At 36.9% G+C, this 14,084-nt stretch overlaps 1 protein-coding gene across 1 annotated transcript in view; it reads left to right on the top strand.

Annotated features, from left to right (window-relative positions):
- Positions 1-14,084, top strand: part of STAU2 (staufen double-stranded RNA binding protein 2) — a 395,353-nt gene that overhangs the window by 132,352 nt on the left and 248,917 nt on the right. The window contains exons 4-6 of the mRNA XM_042783101.1: positions 1,782-1,941; positions 3,761-3,868; positions 10,386-10,598. Of these exons, the coding sequence (XP_042639035.1) occupies positions 1,782-1,941; positions 3,761-3,868; positions 10,386-10,598 (481 nt within the window). The remainder of the gene's footprint in view (positions 1-1,781; positions 1,942-3,760; positions 3,869-10,385; positions 10,599-14,084) is intronic.

A 14,084-nucleotide genomic window follows, 5' to 3' on the forward strand; every position in this document is an offset into this window, starting at 1 on the left:
CTGAGAATTTATTATTAATCTTTTGGATTTCTATCTGTAGATTTAGAATCATTTCTAATTTTTCATTTATTTTGTCATTTTGTTCTTGTATTTTCTTCCAAAATTCTTGTAGGTGTTTTTCTGTGTATTCTTTGGTTTGTCTCTCAATCCTTTACCTAAAGATAATTCTTTTGAGTTCCTTATCAGAGAGTTCTGATGCTGCTTCTTCCTCAGGGATGTGTTCTGGGTCTGTATCTTGCTTCTTGTTTCTTCCCCTTTATCTTGCTTCTTTGTGTGTGATGGTCTGTTGTCTCGGAGACATCGTGGCATTGTTTATTTTGATCTCTGTTAACTGTTTGTGAAGAGTAGCCAAGGGTGATTCAGGCTCTTCTTGGTGGTTTTTTTATCGTTGGCCTGTTGGTGGAAAAGGAGGTGGTGGCTCTCGCTCAGCAAGAGAATTTGCAGGAGGTGTGAGTATAATTGTGTCTTATGGGGACTGTTTCTGTCTCCCACTCAGTTAGACAAAAATTACAATTGAATAACCATCAAAACACTAAAAGCATGTGGACAAAAAATGCACCATGTAACTGAAAAAAGGGAAATAGAAGAAGAAAAAAACAAGAAAACCTGCAATAGCTCAGGATAGGGCACTAAGAGCAAAAAGGTAGAGAAGGAGAGTAATGATGAAAAAACTGGGCAAAATGCAAAAAAAAAAAAAAAACCAACAAGGAACAAAATTAACCATGAGAGGAAAAAAAAATTACAACCAAGAACAGGGAAAAGAAAAAAACCCCTGAAAACTAGGACCTGGGTGGGGACAAATAAAGAATAACAATAAAAAGGACAAATTTATTATTAATAATAATAGGTTTTAAACAAACAAAAACAAGCAAACTAAAAACCAGAAAAAAGAAAGACAAAAAGAAAAAAAAAATTGGGGGAGGGCAGAGCAAGCACCTAGACTCCCTCCAAGCACACAGAGTGGGATCGAGTTCCTTTGGGCACAGAAGGTGGATAGGAGTGGGGGACGGCCGCACCTCCATTCACCAAGCCAGTGTGGGGTATAAGAGCAACAAGGGGAATGTCACATCTTTTCAGTCATACACTCCCCAGGTCTGGAATGTCCTTCAGGTTACTGGCAAGCGGAACCTGTTCTTAAGTCCCTGGAATCTGGGAGAGCGCTGTCTCTTTAAATATCCAAAATGGTCAAGCCGCTTGTAAACATTCAAAATGGTGGTGCCCTCTGGACAGGCAAAACCACAGAGCTCAGCCTGCCTTCCTCTTTGCTCCATCTCCTTTTGTTCACTAGCCACCAGAGCAGTTCTCTATGCAGTCCCTGGCTGGCAGGGCTGATTTTTAGGTTAATTCTTAAGTCCTACCAGACTCGGCACTCTCCAAGCTGTTTTTGCCTTCAGGATTGCTCAGGATCGCTGCCAGACCATAGCTCCATATGTCTCCTTTTTTAGTATTTTCATGCAAGTTCTTCTGCTAGTTGAGGTTTAGTCCACTTCTATATCCTTCCCTACAAGGCTCAGAGGTCCAGGATTATCTTCTGTATCTATGTTCTGTGTCTGTGTCCCCTATTCTTTGTTGAAGAGTATCTGTGCCTAGTCTGCCATCTTACTGGAACTCAGCATTTTATTCTTTTACAAATAACTTCATGAGGTTAAAATTTTATTAGGGTTAATAAGATGGCATAATACTTATACTATATGGTTTGTATTTTTTTAAACAAAACACATTTTATTAATGAGTATAGAGTGGTTTCATTGACCTAACAGTGTTTTATTTTCTTATTTTAGATATCATTGCCCGATGCCTAAGATCTTTTACGTTCAGCTGACTGTAGGAAACAATGAATTTTTTGGGGAAGGAAAGACTCGACAAGCTGCTCGACACAATGCTGCAATGAAAGCTCTTCAAGCGCTACAAAATGAACCGATTCCAGAGAAATCACCTCAGGTGTGGTGCTGTGTGTAACTGTCTCTTTGTTATTATCCCCCAGTGATACTGTTAAGATGATAAAATCATTTTCACAAATAAAAGAGAAATATTCTCTTCTAAGGAGAAGAAGACTAGAAGCTAGATCTGTTATGATTTACTTCTCAGGCTGCCTGTCTGATATATTAGACTCATGTACCGCTCAAACTACCTTACCTTTCAGAGCTTCAGTTCATCTATGGAGTTCGCTTCCCATGCAACTCATGATTTTAGAATATGTACAGAGATGAGAAGTAACATTAATTTTTCTTGCATGTAATGCTACATTTATAGAACATGAAGTGCTTTCTTTTACTATAGAATAGAGGTATTTAAAGCAATAGGAGACCTTTACGGGTTTTTTAGTCCTACTTTGGGAGCTCTGGTAGCATAGTGGCTAAGGCACTTGACTGCTAACCAGAAGGTTGGCAGTTCAAACCCACGAGCCACACTCCCCGGAAAGAAGATGGGGCAATCTACTTCTGTAGTGATGCTGCCTCGGAAACTCAAGGAGGGGTCACTATGAGTTGGGTCCGACTCGATGGCACATAACAACAACAACAACAGTCCTACTTTATTTTATGAAGAGGAAATTGAGGCTATTTTTGAGTAATTTCTCTCATTCTCGTAGCTTTGAGTACTTCCACTTTTGACTTCAGAATGGTATTTCTAGCTCAGGGATGTCCTGTACTAAATTCACCTCCTGTTGGATTCTCCACTTAGTATTTTAGCATCTACAGTTCTCTTTCCCCCCGAATCTCTTGTTCCTCTACCTTTATTTGAGATTTATCTTAGCTAGTGTCAGATTTACATGTTTTTCTCCTTGTAGACTTTCATGATAACTCTTATCTGCTTATGTTTCCCCAGATTCTAGACCATAGCTTCTTGATAACAGAAACACTGTCTATCTCTAATACTTGCACTGTGTTCAACACACATGAGACCCTCAAGAAGTATGTGTTAAATTAAGTGAAGAAGTGAATTGATGCCAGAGCCAGACTCAGAGCTCTAGCATCCTTGTTTGCATTCTGTATACTTTCTACAACTTAGTCTTCATGTTGTTATTGTTGTTATGTGCTGTTGAGTCGGACCGTACTCATAGCGACCCTCTTTGGGTTTCTGAGGTGGTATCACTATGGAAGTAGATTGCCCAGCCTTCCTTCCGAGGAGTGGCTGGTGGGTTTGAACTGCCAGCCTTCTCGTTAGCAGTCAAGTGCCTTAGGCACTGTGCTTCCAGAGCTCCCTAGTCTTCATAGAAGATTAAATATCATATTACAACTCCAGTGGAGGATTGTGAGGGGATGGGGGTGGGGGATAGAGATCTGTAAGATGAGAGAAGTGGATCTAGAAGCATAGGATAAATTCAAATTAGTGTATGGTTGAGTAAGGAGCCCTCATGGGTAGTTCCTAAGGCATTTCACTGCTAACCAGAAGGTTGATGATTCAAATCTACCATCTGCTTCATGGAAGGAAGATGGGGCAATCTATTTCTGTAAAGATGTTCCACCTCAGAAGCACAGTAGGGGTTATCACGAGTTGGAATCAACTCAGTGGCAGTGAGTTTGGATTTTGGTTAGATATGGTTGAGTACAATTATTTCTAAACTCAACATTTTCTATTGGAGGGAAAGACCTAAAACCCAAATAACACAAAACCTGGCAGCAAAGCACTTGATTACTGTGGTTTCATGGGAATCAACTAGACATTACTCTATTTTAAATAGACCCGGCCCTCTTGGTTGTAGAAATATGTGAAATTTGTTGCAAAGTGAATAAATATTACCTTATTTTTTGTGATTTAGAATGGAGAATCCGGAAAAGAAATGGATGATGACAAAGATGCAAATAAATCTGAGATCAGCTTAGTGTTTGAAATAGCTCTGAAGCGAAATATGCCCGTCAGTTTTGAGGTAGGTGCTCAGTAAAGATCTTTCAGTATTTTCCCTGCCCCTGGTTGTTCTGAACAAAGAAATAAAATTGACTTCTATACTTGTATCCTGAAAGAGATAATGTAATTCTTTATATTCAAACCCACTGTCGTGAAATGATATGGGCCCAGGGGAAAATAAAACTTATAATATCATGTATTCGTTTTGATCTCTTTATTCTCTCTGTGTTAAACCATTTGAATATACATTTCAATTTTTCATCATAAAGTTTGTTTTCTGGGTATGAGATAATTTGTAGTACCCAATAGGATTTGATTTTTTTTTAAACATATGATTTATTTATTTTTCTCGTGTTGAGAATATAAACAGCAGGACGTACACCAGTTCAGCAATTTCTGCATGTACGATGCAGTGACATTGATTACAATTGTGCAGCCATTCTCACCTTCCTTTTCTGAGTTGTTCTTCCTCCATTAACATAAACTCACTGTCCCCTGAGTTTCCTATCTAATCTTTTGAGTGCTATTGTCAGTTTGATCCCATAGAGATAGATCTTGAAAGAGCATAGTGTGGAAGAAAAAAAAAAAAAAAAGCACATAATGCTCAAGGCTCAACTGTTGTTTGCTGTTAAGAAGATTTAAGAGAATATTTTTGGTTTAAGTTTTAAAGATATTCTTAGGACAGTAGTTTCAAGGGTTTATTCAGTCTTCTATGGCACCAGAAAATCTGGATTCATTGGTTTTGGTTTTGGTGTTCTTAGCAGGATCAAATTAAGAATACTCAAGCTATTATTTAGTGATACACATATATTAACATTCAGTTCCTAGCTGTGTAGGCCAAACTGTTTAACCTTAACCTTACTAATAAACCATTAAGAAGTAATGAAGAAGGTCTCTCTGACTACATGACTATGTCACAAATATATATATATAAAATAGTATGAAATTTAAAAGGGAAAACTTAAAAAATTATTATTATAATACCTCCCTATTAAGAGGTCATCAGTTTTCCAGCCCATATATCTGGAAGGTAAGAAAGAACCAGAAGATAAGATTAAACAGCTTTGAAGTATCTTCTTTCATACAGTATGACATTCACATACAGGTAGCTCACACATTTTACTCACTGGCTTATCCCCTGACCTTGAGAACTTGCTTCCTGTCTTATGGGACACAATTCTAAAAAGTTGGATTATCTGATTTCTCATCCCATAACAGATTAATGAGCCCTTATGTTGTGCAAATGATTAAGTGCTCAATTATTAGCTGAAAGGATGGTGGTTCAAACCTGCCCAGAGGTGCCTAGAAGACAAGGCTGTCTATCTGCTTCCACAAGGTCACAGCCTTGAAAACCCTGTGGAGCAGTTTTACTTTGTGTACATGGGGTCACCATGAGTCAGAATCAACTTGATGGCAACTAACAGCAGCAACAGCAGCAGCAGATTAAAAAGTAGCAAAAAAAGAGAAAGGCAAGGAGAAAATGTACTTGAAGGTCCACTGATCCCACAAGAAATAATAGGAAAAATGGAAAATCTATCAGAAGTTATTGCATGTACTAAAAAATTATTGGTATGTGGAACTTTTTAAAGGGTACAGTGTGTATGATCAGACAGTTTTATGAGTTTGTGATGTATATTGTGAATATACATCACTATTACAATATTAAATATTTGATGCTCATAATGATGATTTAATATGAGTAATAAAAGCTTACATGTTTAATATCTTCTACTAAGTTAGTAAAAAGGATATACTTTTTTTTTTTAAATTGAGGAGAATGTTTATCAAAGTGGCTAAATTAAATAGTTTTGTATTTAAAATAGTAAACTTCAATTACTTGGAAAATATGCTTATGATAATTACTTATTCCCAACTGTTTAGAATTATTGAGATACTACCTTTTTTTTATTTCTTCCTTTTCCTAACCGCTGTCCAAATATTGAAGAAAAAATTTTAATACCATGTTCAGTAGTAAACTATGCTGGTGTATTGCCTAAGACATTTGCTAACCAGAAGGAAGACTCTTCAGAAGGAAGACTGGGCAATCTACTTCCGTAGAGATACTGCCTCGGATACCCAAAGAGGGGTCTCTATGAGTTAGGACTGACTCGCTGGCAGTGAGTTTGGTTTGTTTGTTTTTGGTTTCTTATAGGTCAAAATTTTGAAGGACACTAAAGTTTTGAGCTTTCATGTTTTGTAAGGTATCATTCCTCTAAAAGCTGGCATAGTTTTTAATAGTAAGAGCAGATTAAACAGCATTTTATGCATAACTGACATATTCGTAAGTTGTAACTGTAGAAAGCTAGGTATTTTTATGGCATATTTACTTAAACTTTTAACATGGTGTCACAGAGAGTAAACATCTCTTTAGAAGCCTCTGAGGTGTACATCAACAATAGAGTATTTTTCTGGAGAACAGAATTTCAAGTTCTCATGGATTCTAGACTTTTTGAGATCATAGAGGGTGGATGAACCTTTGCAAACTATTGCCTTGAGATAATCTTTAAACCTTAAACCAAAAATATCCCCTGAAGTCATCTTAAAACCAGACAACAGTTTAGCCTAACTGGTAAAAAGGTCTGCCTAGAGCATTGTGCTCTTTTAAGAACTATCGGTATGAGAGTCAATTGACAATAGCAACTTGACAATTTAGATAGGAACCTTAAGGGATAGTGAGTTTATGTTAATGAGAGAGGAACAACTCAAAAGAAGGGGGAGACTGGTTACACAATTCAAAGGATAATTGTTGTTACTAAATTGTACATGTTGATAATATTGAATTAATGTACATTTTGCTGTTTATATTCTCATCAACAACCACAAAACGAATAAAATTTAGAAAAAATATCAATAACAACAAAAAAAATAATTACTGTTTTAGGCTTTCATGAAAAGTTCACCACTGTGTTAACAAGATGGAAAAACTAATCACAAACTTTATATGGAAAGGAAGGAGGCCCCGGATAAGTTGGAGCACACCATTATAGAAGAACAAAGTAGAAGACCTTACACTTCCTCGTCTCAGAACCCACTGTACAGCTATGGTAGTCAAAACAGCCTGGTATGGGTAGAATGATGGAACACAAATGAGCACCCAGAAGTAAATCTATCCATCTATAGATAGCTAATCTTTGATAAAGGGGTGAAATCTGTTGAATGGGGATGAGATAGTCTCTTCAATAAACGTTGCTGGCAAAACTGGATATACATTTGCAGAAGAGTGAAACAGGATCTATACTTCACACCATACACAAAAACTAACTTAAAATGGACCAAAGACCTAAATATAAAACTTGAAACTATAAACCTCATGAAAGAAAACCTGGAAACAATACTAAGGGCCCTAATATACGGCACAAATAGACTATCAAACACAATGAAAAACTCACAAGCTACAACATAAACTAAGTAACTAGAAGAACCTCCTAATAATTAAATGACTATGCTTATAAAAAGACTACTAAAAGACTGAGCTGTGGTAGTGTAATGCCTAAGACATTTGACTGCTAACCTGAAGGCTGGCGGTTCAGACTCACCAGCCACTCCTCGGAAGGAAGTTTGGGCAACCTACTTCTGTAGAGGTACTGCCTCGGAAACCCAAGGAGGAGTTGCTATGAGTTGGGATTGACTCAGCGGCAATGAGTTTTTTTTTTTTTTTTCCATAGAGTGCAAAAAATATTTGGCAATGACATATCTGACAAGGGTCTAATCTCTAAAATTTATAGAAAAAGTCAACATCCAACAACACAAAAACAAATGATTGAATTAAAAAATAGGTGAAGGACATGAACAGAAAGAAGTCACCGAAGAAAACATTCAGCCTGCTAAAAAACACATGAGAAGATGCCATCATTAGCCATTAGAGAGATGCAACTCAAAAGAACAATGAGATACCATCTCACACTGGCAATAATTATACTGATAAAAAAAAAAACAAAACCAGAGAATAACAAATGCTTGCCGGGCTATGGGGAGATTAGAGATCTTATACACTGCTGTTGGGATTATAAAATGGTGCAACCACAATGGAAAACATCATGGCATATTCTTAAAAATGTAGAAACAGAAATAGTATATGATCCAGCAATCTCACTCCTAGGTATATATCCTCGAGAAATAATACCTGTGTCATGAATAGGCTTATGCATACCCATAATTATTCACAATAGGAAAAAGTTGGAAACAACATAAATGTTCATCAGTGGATGAAGGGATAAACAAATTGTGGTACATAATACAGTGGAATACTATGCAATGATGAAGAATGAGTCTTCAAAACATCATAAAACACGGATGAGTGTGGAAGACATTATGCTGAGTGAAAGAAGTCAGTTACAAAAGGACAAATAGTATCTGAGACCAATATTACAAAAAATCAAGAATAGGTTTACACACAGAAAGAAACATTCTTTGATGGCTATCAAGGATGAAAGGAGGAGGGAGGGAGAATCACTAACTAGATAGTACACAGGTGTTGATTTTGATGATTGGAAAGGCAGTACACAATATGGGGGAAGTCAGCATAGCTAGACCAAGGTAAAGAAAGACAATGAGAGGTATGCAAGAATAAAGGGCAACTAGAATAATAACATTAACAGCCCTGCAACAATAGTAATAACAATTTGTGAGTGAATATGTAGATAAATATGTATCCTAAATAGGTGAGGAATGTTACACAGAAGTACATTCAGTACATATTTTAGAAATGATTGAAGATGTTTCTATATACATATTTGTAAATGCTACATGCATACTCATATGTATAATAGAGCTCATAGGGGCTATACTTATAGACAGCTTAGACATCAGGATTAAACTACTGGATTTGAAGGGTAACGACCATAGTCTTGGGGGGAGATCTAGGTCGAGTGGCAAAAAACAGTTCATAAAGATAAATCTACATCCTAGTCTGTTAAATAGCTTCTGTGGTCTTAAAAGTTTCCCAACGGCCATTTAAGAAGCAACTATTGGTCTCTTCCCGCCTGGAGGAAAGGAGACTGAAGATAACTGAAGATTCAAGGAACCAATTAGTCTAAAGGACTAATGGCCCACATGAACTGCAACCTTCTCTTACAGGAGACCAGAAGAACTAGATGGTGCCCAGCTGCCACTACTGTCCATACTCACTAGTACCACAACAGAAGGTCCCAGTTAGAAGGGTAAAAAAACTAGAAGAAGATTTAAATTAAAAATAAAAAAAAAGATTATACTTACTGGTCTAAAAGAGACTAGCGGAACCCCAAGACTATTGCCCTAAGATAGGCTTCTAACTTGAAACTCAAGACGTTTTTGGAGGCTACCTTTCAGCTAAATAACAGGGCTATGAAATAACACCTGTGAAGAATGTCTCCTTAGAACAATCAAGTGTACGAGACCAAAAGGACAAAATTTGCCCCAAACCAAAGATGAGAAGACAGAGAGAGACCGGGAAACCAGAGAATGGAAACTGAGAACCCGAGGAGGAAATGGGAAGAGTGTGGTTGTACTGTGGAGATTGCCAGCACTATTACAGAACAACCTGTGTGTGAATTATTAATTGAAAAACTAATTTGCTATGAAAACTTTCACCTAAAACACAATATATTTTTTTAAAAATCACCATAATTTTAGGACTATTTCAGACAACTATGAAGAATATAGAACAAGTGGGAACTATGTAAGGGACCTTGAAAGGAACTTGTCCTGAAGCAGGTGTGGCACAAGACTGCTGCACCAATCAGGTGGCAGAAGCTGTTGGGACGTGTTAATTTACAAGGGTCCCTGTATATTTTTATTATGTTCTTTTCCATAACTTGTTATGTGATATAAAGTAAATGAACGAATGGACATAAAAAATGGATATTTTTTATTCCTCAGCTGTTTTTGAGAGACTCTACATGCAAGATGCTTTAGGGGTTACAGAATGACAATTTGATGTATTCCTTGAAGTATAGTAACTTATTAGGAGAAAATCAGCTACATACATGATTATATACCAGTTATTGTTCTAGATGATCTGTGTACCCAATCTAATATAGCATGTTTTATATATTTAATTTTCTGCTCCATAAGAAGCTAGGTAACTGTAATTAGAAATACCTGCTTAAAAATAACAAAAAATCAATTGTGACTATGAATTGAGTGTGTTTATTTAGATTTCTGTTCTTTTCACCTTTAGTTTATTAAGCACTGTAAGTATCGTTAATGAAAAGTTACCTGTACAGTGCCTTCATATTATTTTTCATAAAGAAATACTATAATTTTGTGTTACTATTAATAATTTCAATTTTGATTATCATCTAAATATTATAAAAGATTAAGGAGCTCTGGTGGCATAGTTTCTAAGGCATTTGGCTACTAACCAGAAGGCTGGCAGTTCAAACCCACCAGCCACACTTTGGAAGGAAGATTGGGCAATCTACTTCCATAGAGATACCACCTCGGAAACCTAAGGAAGGGTCGCTATGAGTCAGTATTGACTTGATGGCAGTGAGTGTTAGATGTTATAAGAGCACATCTTAAGTGCCAATATGTTGATACTTCATTTTTTAATTTAATAGGTTATTAAAGAAAGTGGACCACCTCATATGAAAAGTTTTGTCACTCGAGTGTCAGTGGGAGAATTCTCTGCAGAAGGAGAGGGAAATAGCAAAAAACTTTCCAAGAAACGTGCTGCAACCACTGTCTTACAGGAGCTTAAAAAACTTCCACCTCTTCCTGTGGTTGAGAAGCCAAAATTATTTTTTAAAAAACGCCCTAAAACCATAGTAAAGGTAAGTATGTGCTTGTAAAATTTATTTAGTTTTACTGAAGTATTGTAGTAGTTATAGAAAAAAGGTTTTTCATAAAACAGGCATCTAAGTGCACAGATTATATACAGTCCAGTAATCAGGGTATGATATGTGACTGTACATAAACGAGAATTCTGTTTTGGTTTTTTAAACACTTACATATGTGCATTAGGGCTCTGGGCAAGTCTAGCAGTTAGGGATTGGCTGCTAACCTAAAGGTTGGTGGTTCAAATACACCTAACAGTTCTATGGAAGAAAGGCTGGTGAGCTGCTCTGTAAAGACTGCGGCCTAGAAAATCTTATGGTGCACAGGTCTACTCTGTAACATATGGGGTTGCCATGAGTCGTAATTGACTCCATGGCAGTAGGTTTGGTTTTAGTTTTTTATACCTGCATTTATATGGTGTTGGTGATAGAAAGGATACTGGAGATTGCATGATAGAACTTTGCAAGACTTTATTCAATGCAAAATACTTTTTCTCAACAACATAAGTGGCAACTATACACATGGACTCTGCTGGATGAAATACACAGGAATCAAATCTACCACATCTGTGAAAAGGGATGTTGGAGAAACTTAGTATCAGTCAGAACAAGGACAGGGGCCAACTGTGGACCAGACTGTTAATTGCTCATATGGAAGTTCAGCTTGAAGCTGAAGAAAATGAAAACCAGTCTATGAGAGCCAAAATATGACTTGAGTACATCTCACCTGAATTTAGAGACCATCTGAAGAATTGACTTAACATAATGTACACTAAGGACTGAAGACCAGACAAGTTTGGGATGCCATCAAGGACATCACACATGAAGAAACCAAAAGACCATTTAAAAGACAAGAAAGAAAGAAAAGACCAAAATGGACATCAGAAGAGACTTTGGAACTTCGTCTTGAACATAGAGTAGTAGCTAAAGTGAAAGGAAGAAATGAAGTAAAAGAGCTGAACAGAAGATTTCAAAGGATGGTTCAGGAAAACAAAGTAAAGTATTATAATGAAATGAGTTAAGACAGTAGAAAAGCAAAACAGAAGAACATGCTCTGCAATTCTCAAGCTGAAAGAACCAAAAAAAAAATTCTAGCCTTGAGTTGCAATATTGGATTTTATGGGCAAAATATTGAATGATGCAGGAAGCATCAAAAGATGGAAGGGGGGGAATGCACAGTGACGTAAAAAAAATTGGTCAACATTGAGCTATCTCAGGAGATAGCAAGTGATCAAGAACCGATGGTAATAAAGGAAGAAGTCCAAACTGCACTGAAGGCATTGGTGAAAAACAAGGCTTCAGGCATCCATGGAATACCAGTTGAAGTGCTTCAAGAAGTGGATGCCACATTGGAGATGCTCACTCATCCATGCCAAGAAATTTGAAAGGCAGCTATCTGGCCAACCAACTAGAAGAGATCCATATTTGTGCCCATTCCAAAGAAAGTAGATCCAACGGAATGTGGAAATTACCGAACAACCTCATTAATATCACACATAAGTAAAATTTTGCTGAAGATAATTTAAAAACAATTGCAGCAGTACATCAGCAGGGAACTCCCAGAAATCCAAGCCGGACTCCGAACAGGACTTGGAATGAGGGATATCATTGCTGATGTCAGATGGATCTTGGCTGAAAGCAGAGAATACCAGTAAGATGTTTACCTGTGTTTTATTGATTATGCAAAGGCATTTCACTGTGTGGATCTTAACAAATTATGGATAACATTGCAGAGAATGAGAATTCCAGAACACTTAATTGTCCTCATGAGGAACTTGTACGTAGACCAAGAGACAGTTATTCCAACAGAATAAAGGAATATTGTGTGGTTTAAAATCAGGAAAGGTGTTCATCAGGCTCGTATCCTTTCACCATACTTACTCAGTCTGTTTGCTGAACAAACAATCCAAGAAGCTGACTATATGAAGAAGAATTTGAGGAAGATTCATTAATAACCTGCAACATGCAGAGAACACAACCTTGCTTCTGAAAGTGAAGATGACTTGAAGCACTTATGAAGATGAAAGACACAGCCATCAGTATGGATTACACCTCAGTATAAAGAAAACAAAAATCCTCACAACTGTACCAGTAAATAACATTGTGATAAATGGAGAATATATTGAAGTTGTCAGGGATTTAATTTACTTGAATCCATAATCAATGTCCATAGATGCAACATTCAAGAAATCAAATGACATAATGCATTGGGCAAGTCTGCTGCAAAAGACACTAAAGTGTTAAAAAGCAAAGTTGTCACCTTGAAGGCTCAGATGTGTCTGACCCAAGTCATGATATTTTCAGTTTCCTCATATGCATATGAAATAAGGAAGACCAAAGAAGAATTAATGTCTTTGAATTACAGTTTTGGTGAAGAATATTACATATACCATGGACTGCCAGAAGACCAAACAACTCTGTTTTGGAAGAAGGACAGCTGGAATGATCCTTAGAAGTGAGGATGGCAGTACTTCATCTCATTTACTTTGGGCATATTATTAGGAGGGACAAGTCCCTGCAGAAGGACATCATGCTTGGTACCATGCTTGGTAGAGAGCGAAAATGAGGAAGACCCTCATTGAGATGGATTGACACAATCACCGCAATAATAGGTTCAAACATCAATGATTATGAAGATGGCCCATGTTCCTAGCAATCTCTTAGATACCATGAATTGGTAACAGAATACAGAGTAATCAGATGTTCCTACAAATAATGCTAAAAGTCGTGACAGCAGCAGAGCAGTTATACAGCACTCTCTTTGCCAGGATTTTCCCAGCACATTGTATGTTCATCATTTGTAATCCTTTTGTTCCATTCCTTCTGGCATGTATACCTTGCCAAACAATAATACATACACAGCATACAACTTTTCGAAATGTTGTATTTCTTTTACTGTATTAGATTTTATTTATATTAAGAAAAAAGCAGAGGAATGAGATGAATCAACACATAACACAAGACAGTGCTCATGCGTGTTCAGTATGTATGGCATGAATGATACTAGAGTTCCCTGCTTCTAGAGAAAGTCAGAAATTTCCAGCTTATCACTTGCCACTCATTCTCACTTAGTTAAGTCTTCTGATTATGCTCTCCATAACAAGGACGCAGAAATGAAATACATTTTATCTTTGATGAATTTCTTATGTTTAGATTGTACAGTGGCACAATTTAGATATTTCCATAGGTTTTATACCTTTGTATCTTTTTGAAAAAATACATATATATGTACATACTTAAATGCATTTGTAAATACTTGTTCTTTTTAATGAATGCTACCATTACATCTTACATCAGAAGCTCTGGTGGCATAGTGTCTAAGGCATTTGACTGCTAACTAGAAGACTGGTGGTTCAAACCCACCAGCCACTTCTTGGAAGGAAGGTTGGGCAATCTACTTCCATAGTATTACTGCCTCGGAAACCCAAGGAGGGGTTGCTATGAGTTGGATCCGACTCCACGGCAGTGAATTTGGGTTTTTTT

Source organism: Orycteropus afer, unplaced genomic scaffold, assembly GCF_000298275.1.
Source record: "Orycteropus afer afer isolate SDZICR_OR568_19922 unplaced genomic scaffold, OryAfe1.0 scaffold00662, whole genome shotgun sequence".
NCBI lineage: Eukaryota > Metazoa > Chordata > Mammalia > Tubulidentata > Orycteropodidae > Orycteropus > Orycteropus afer.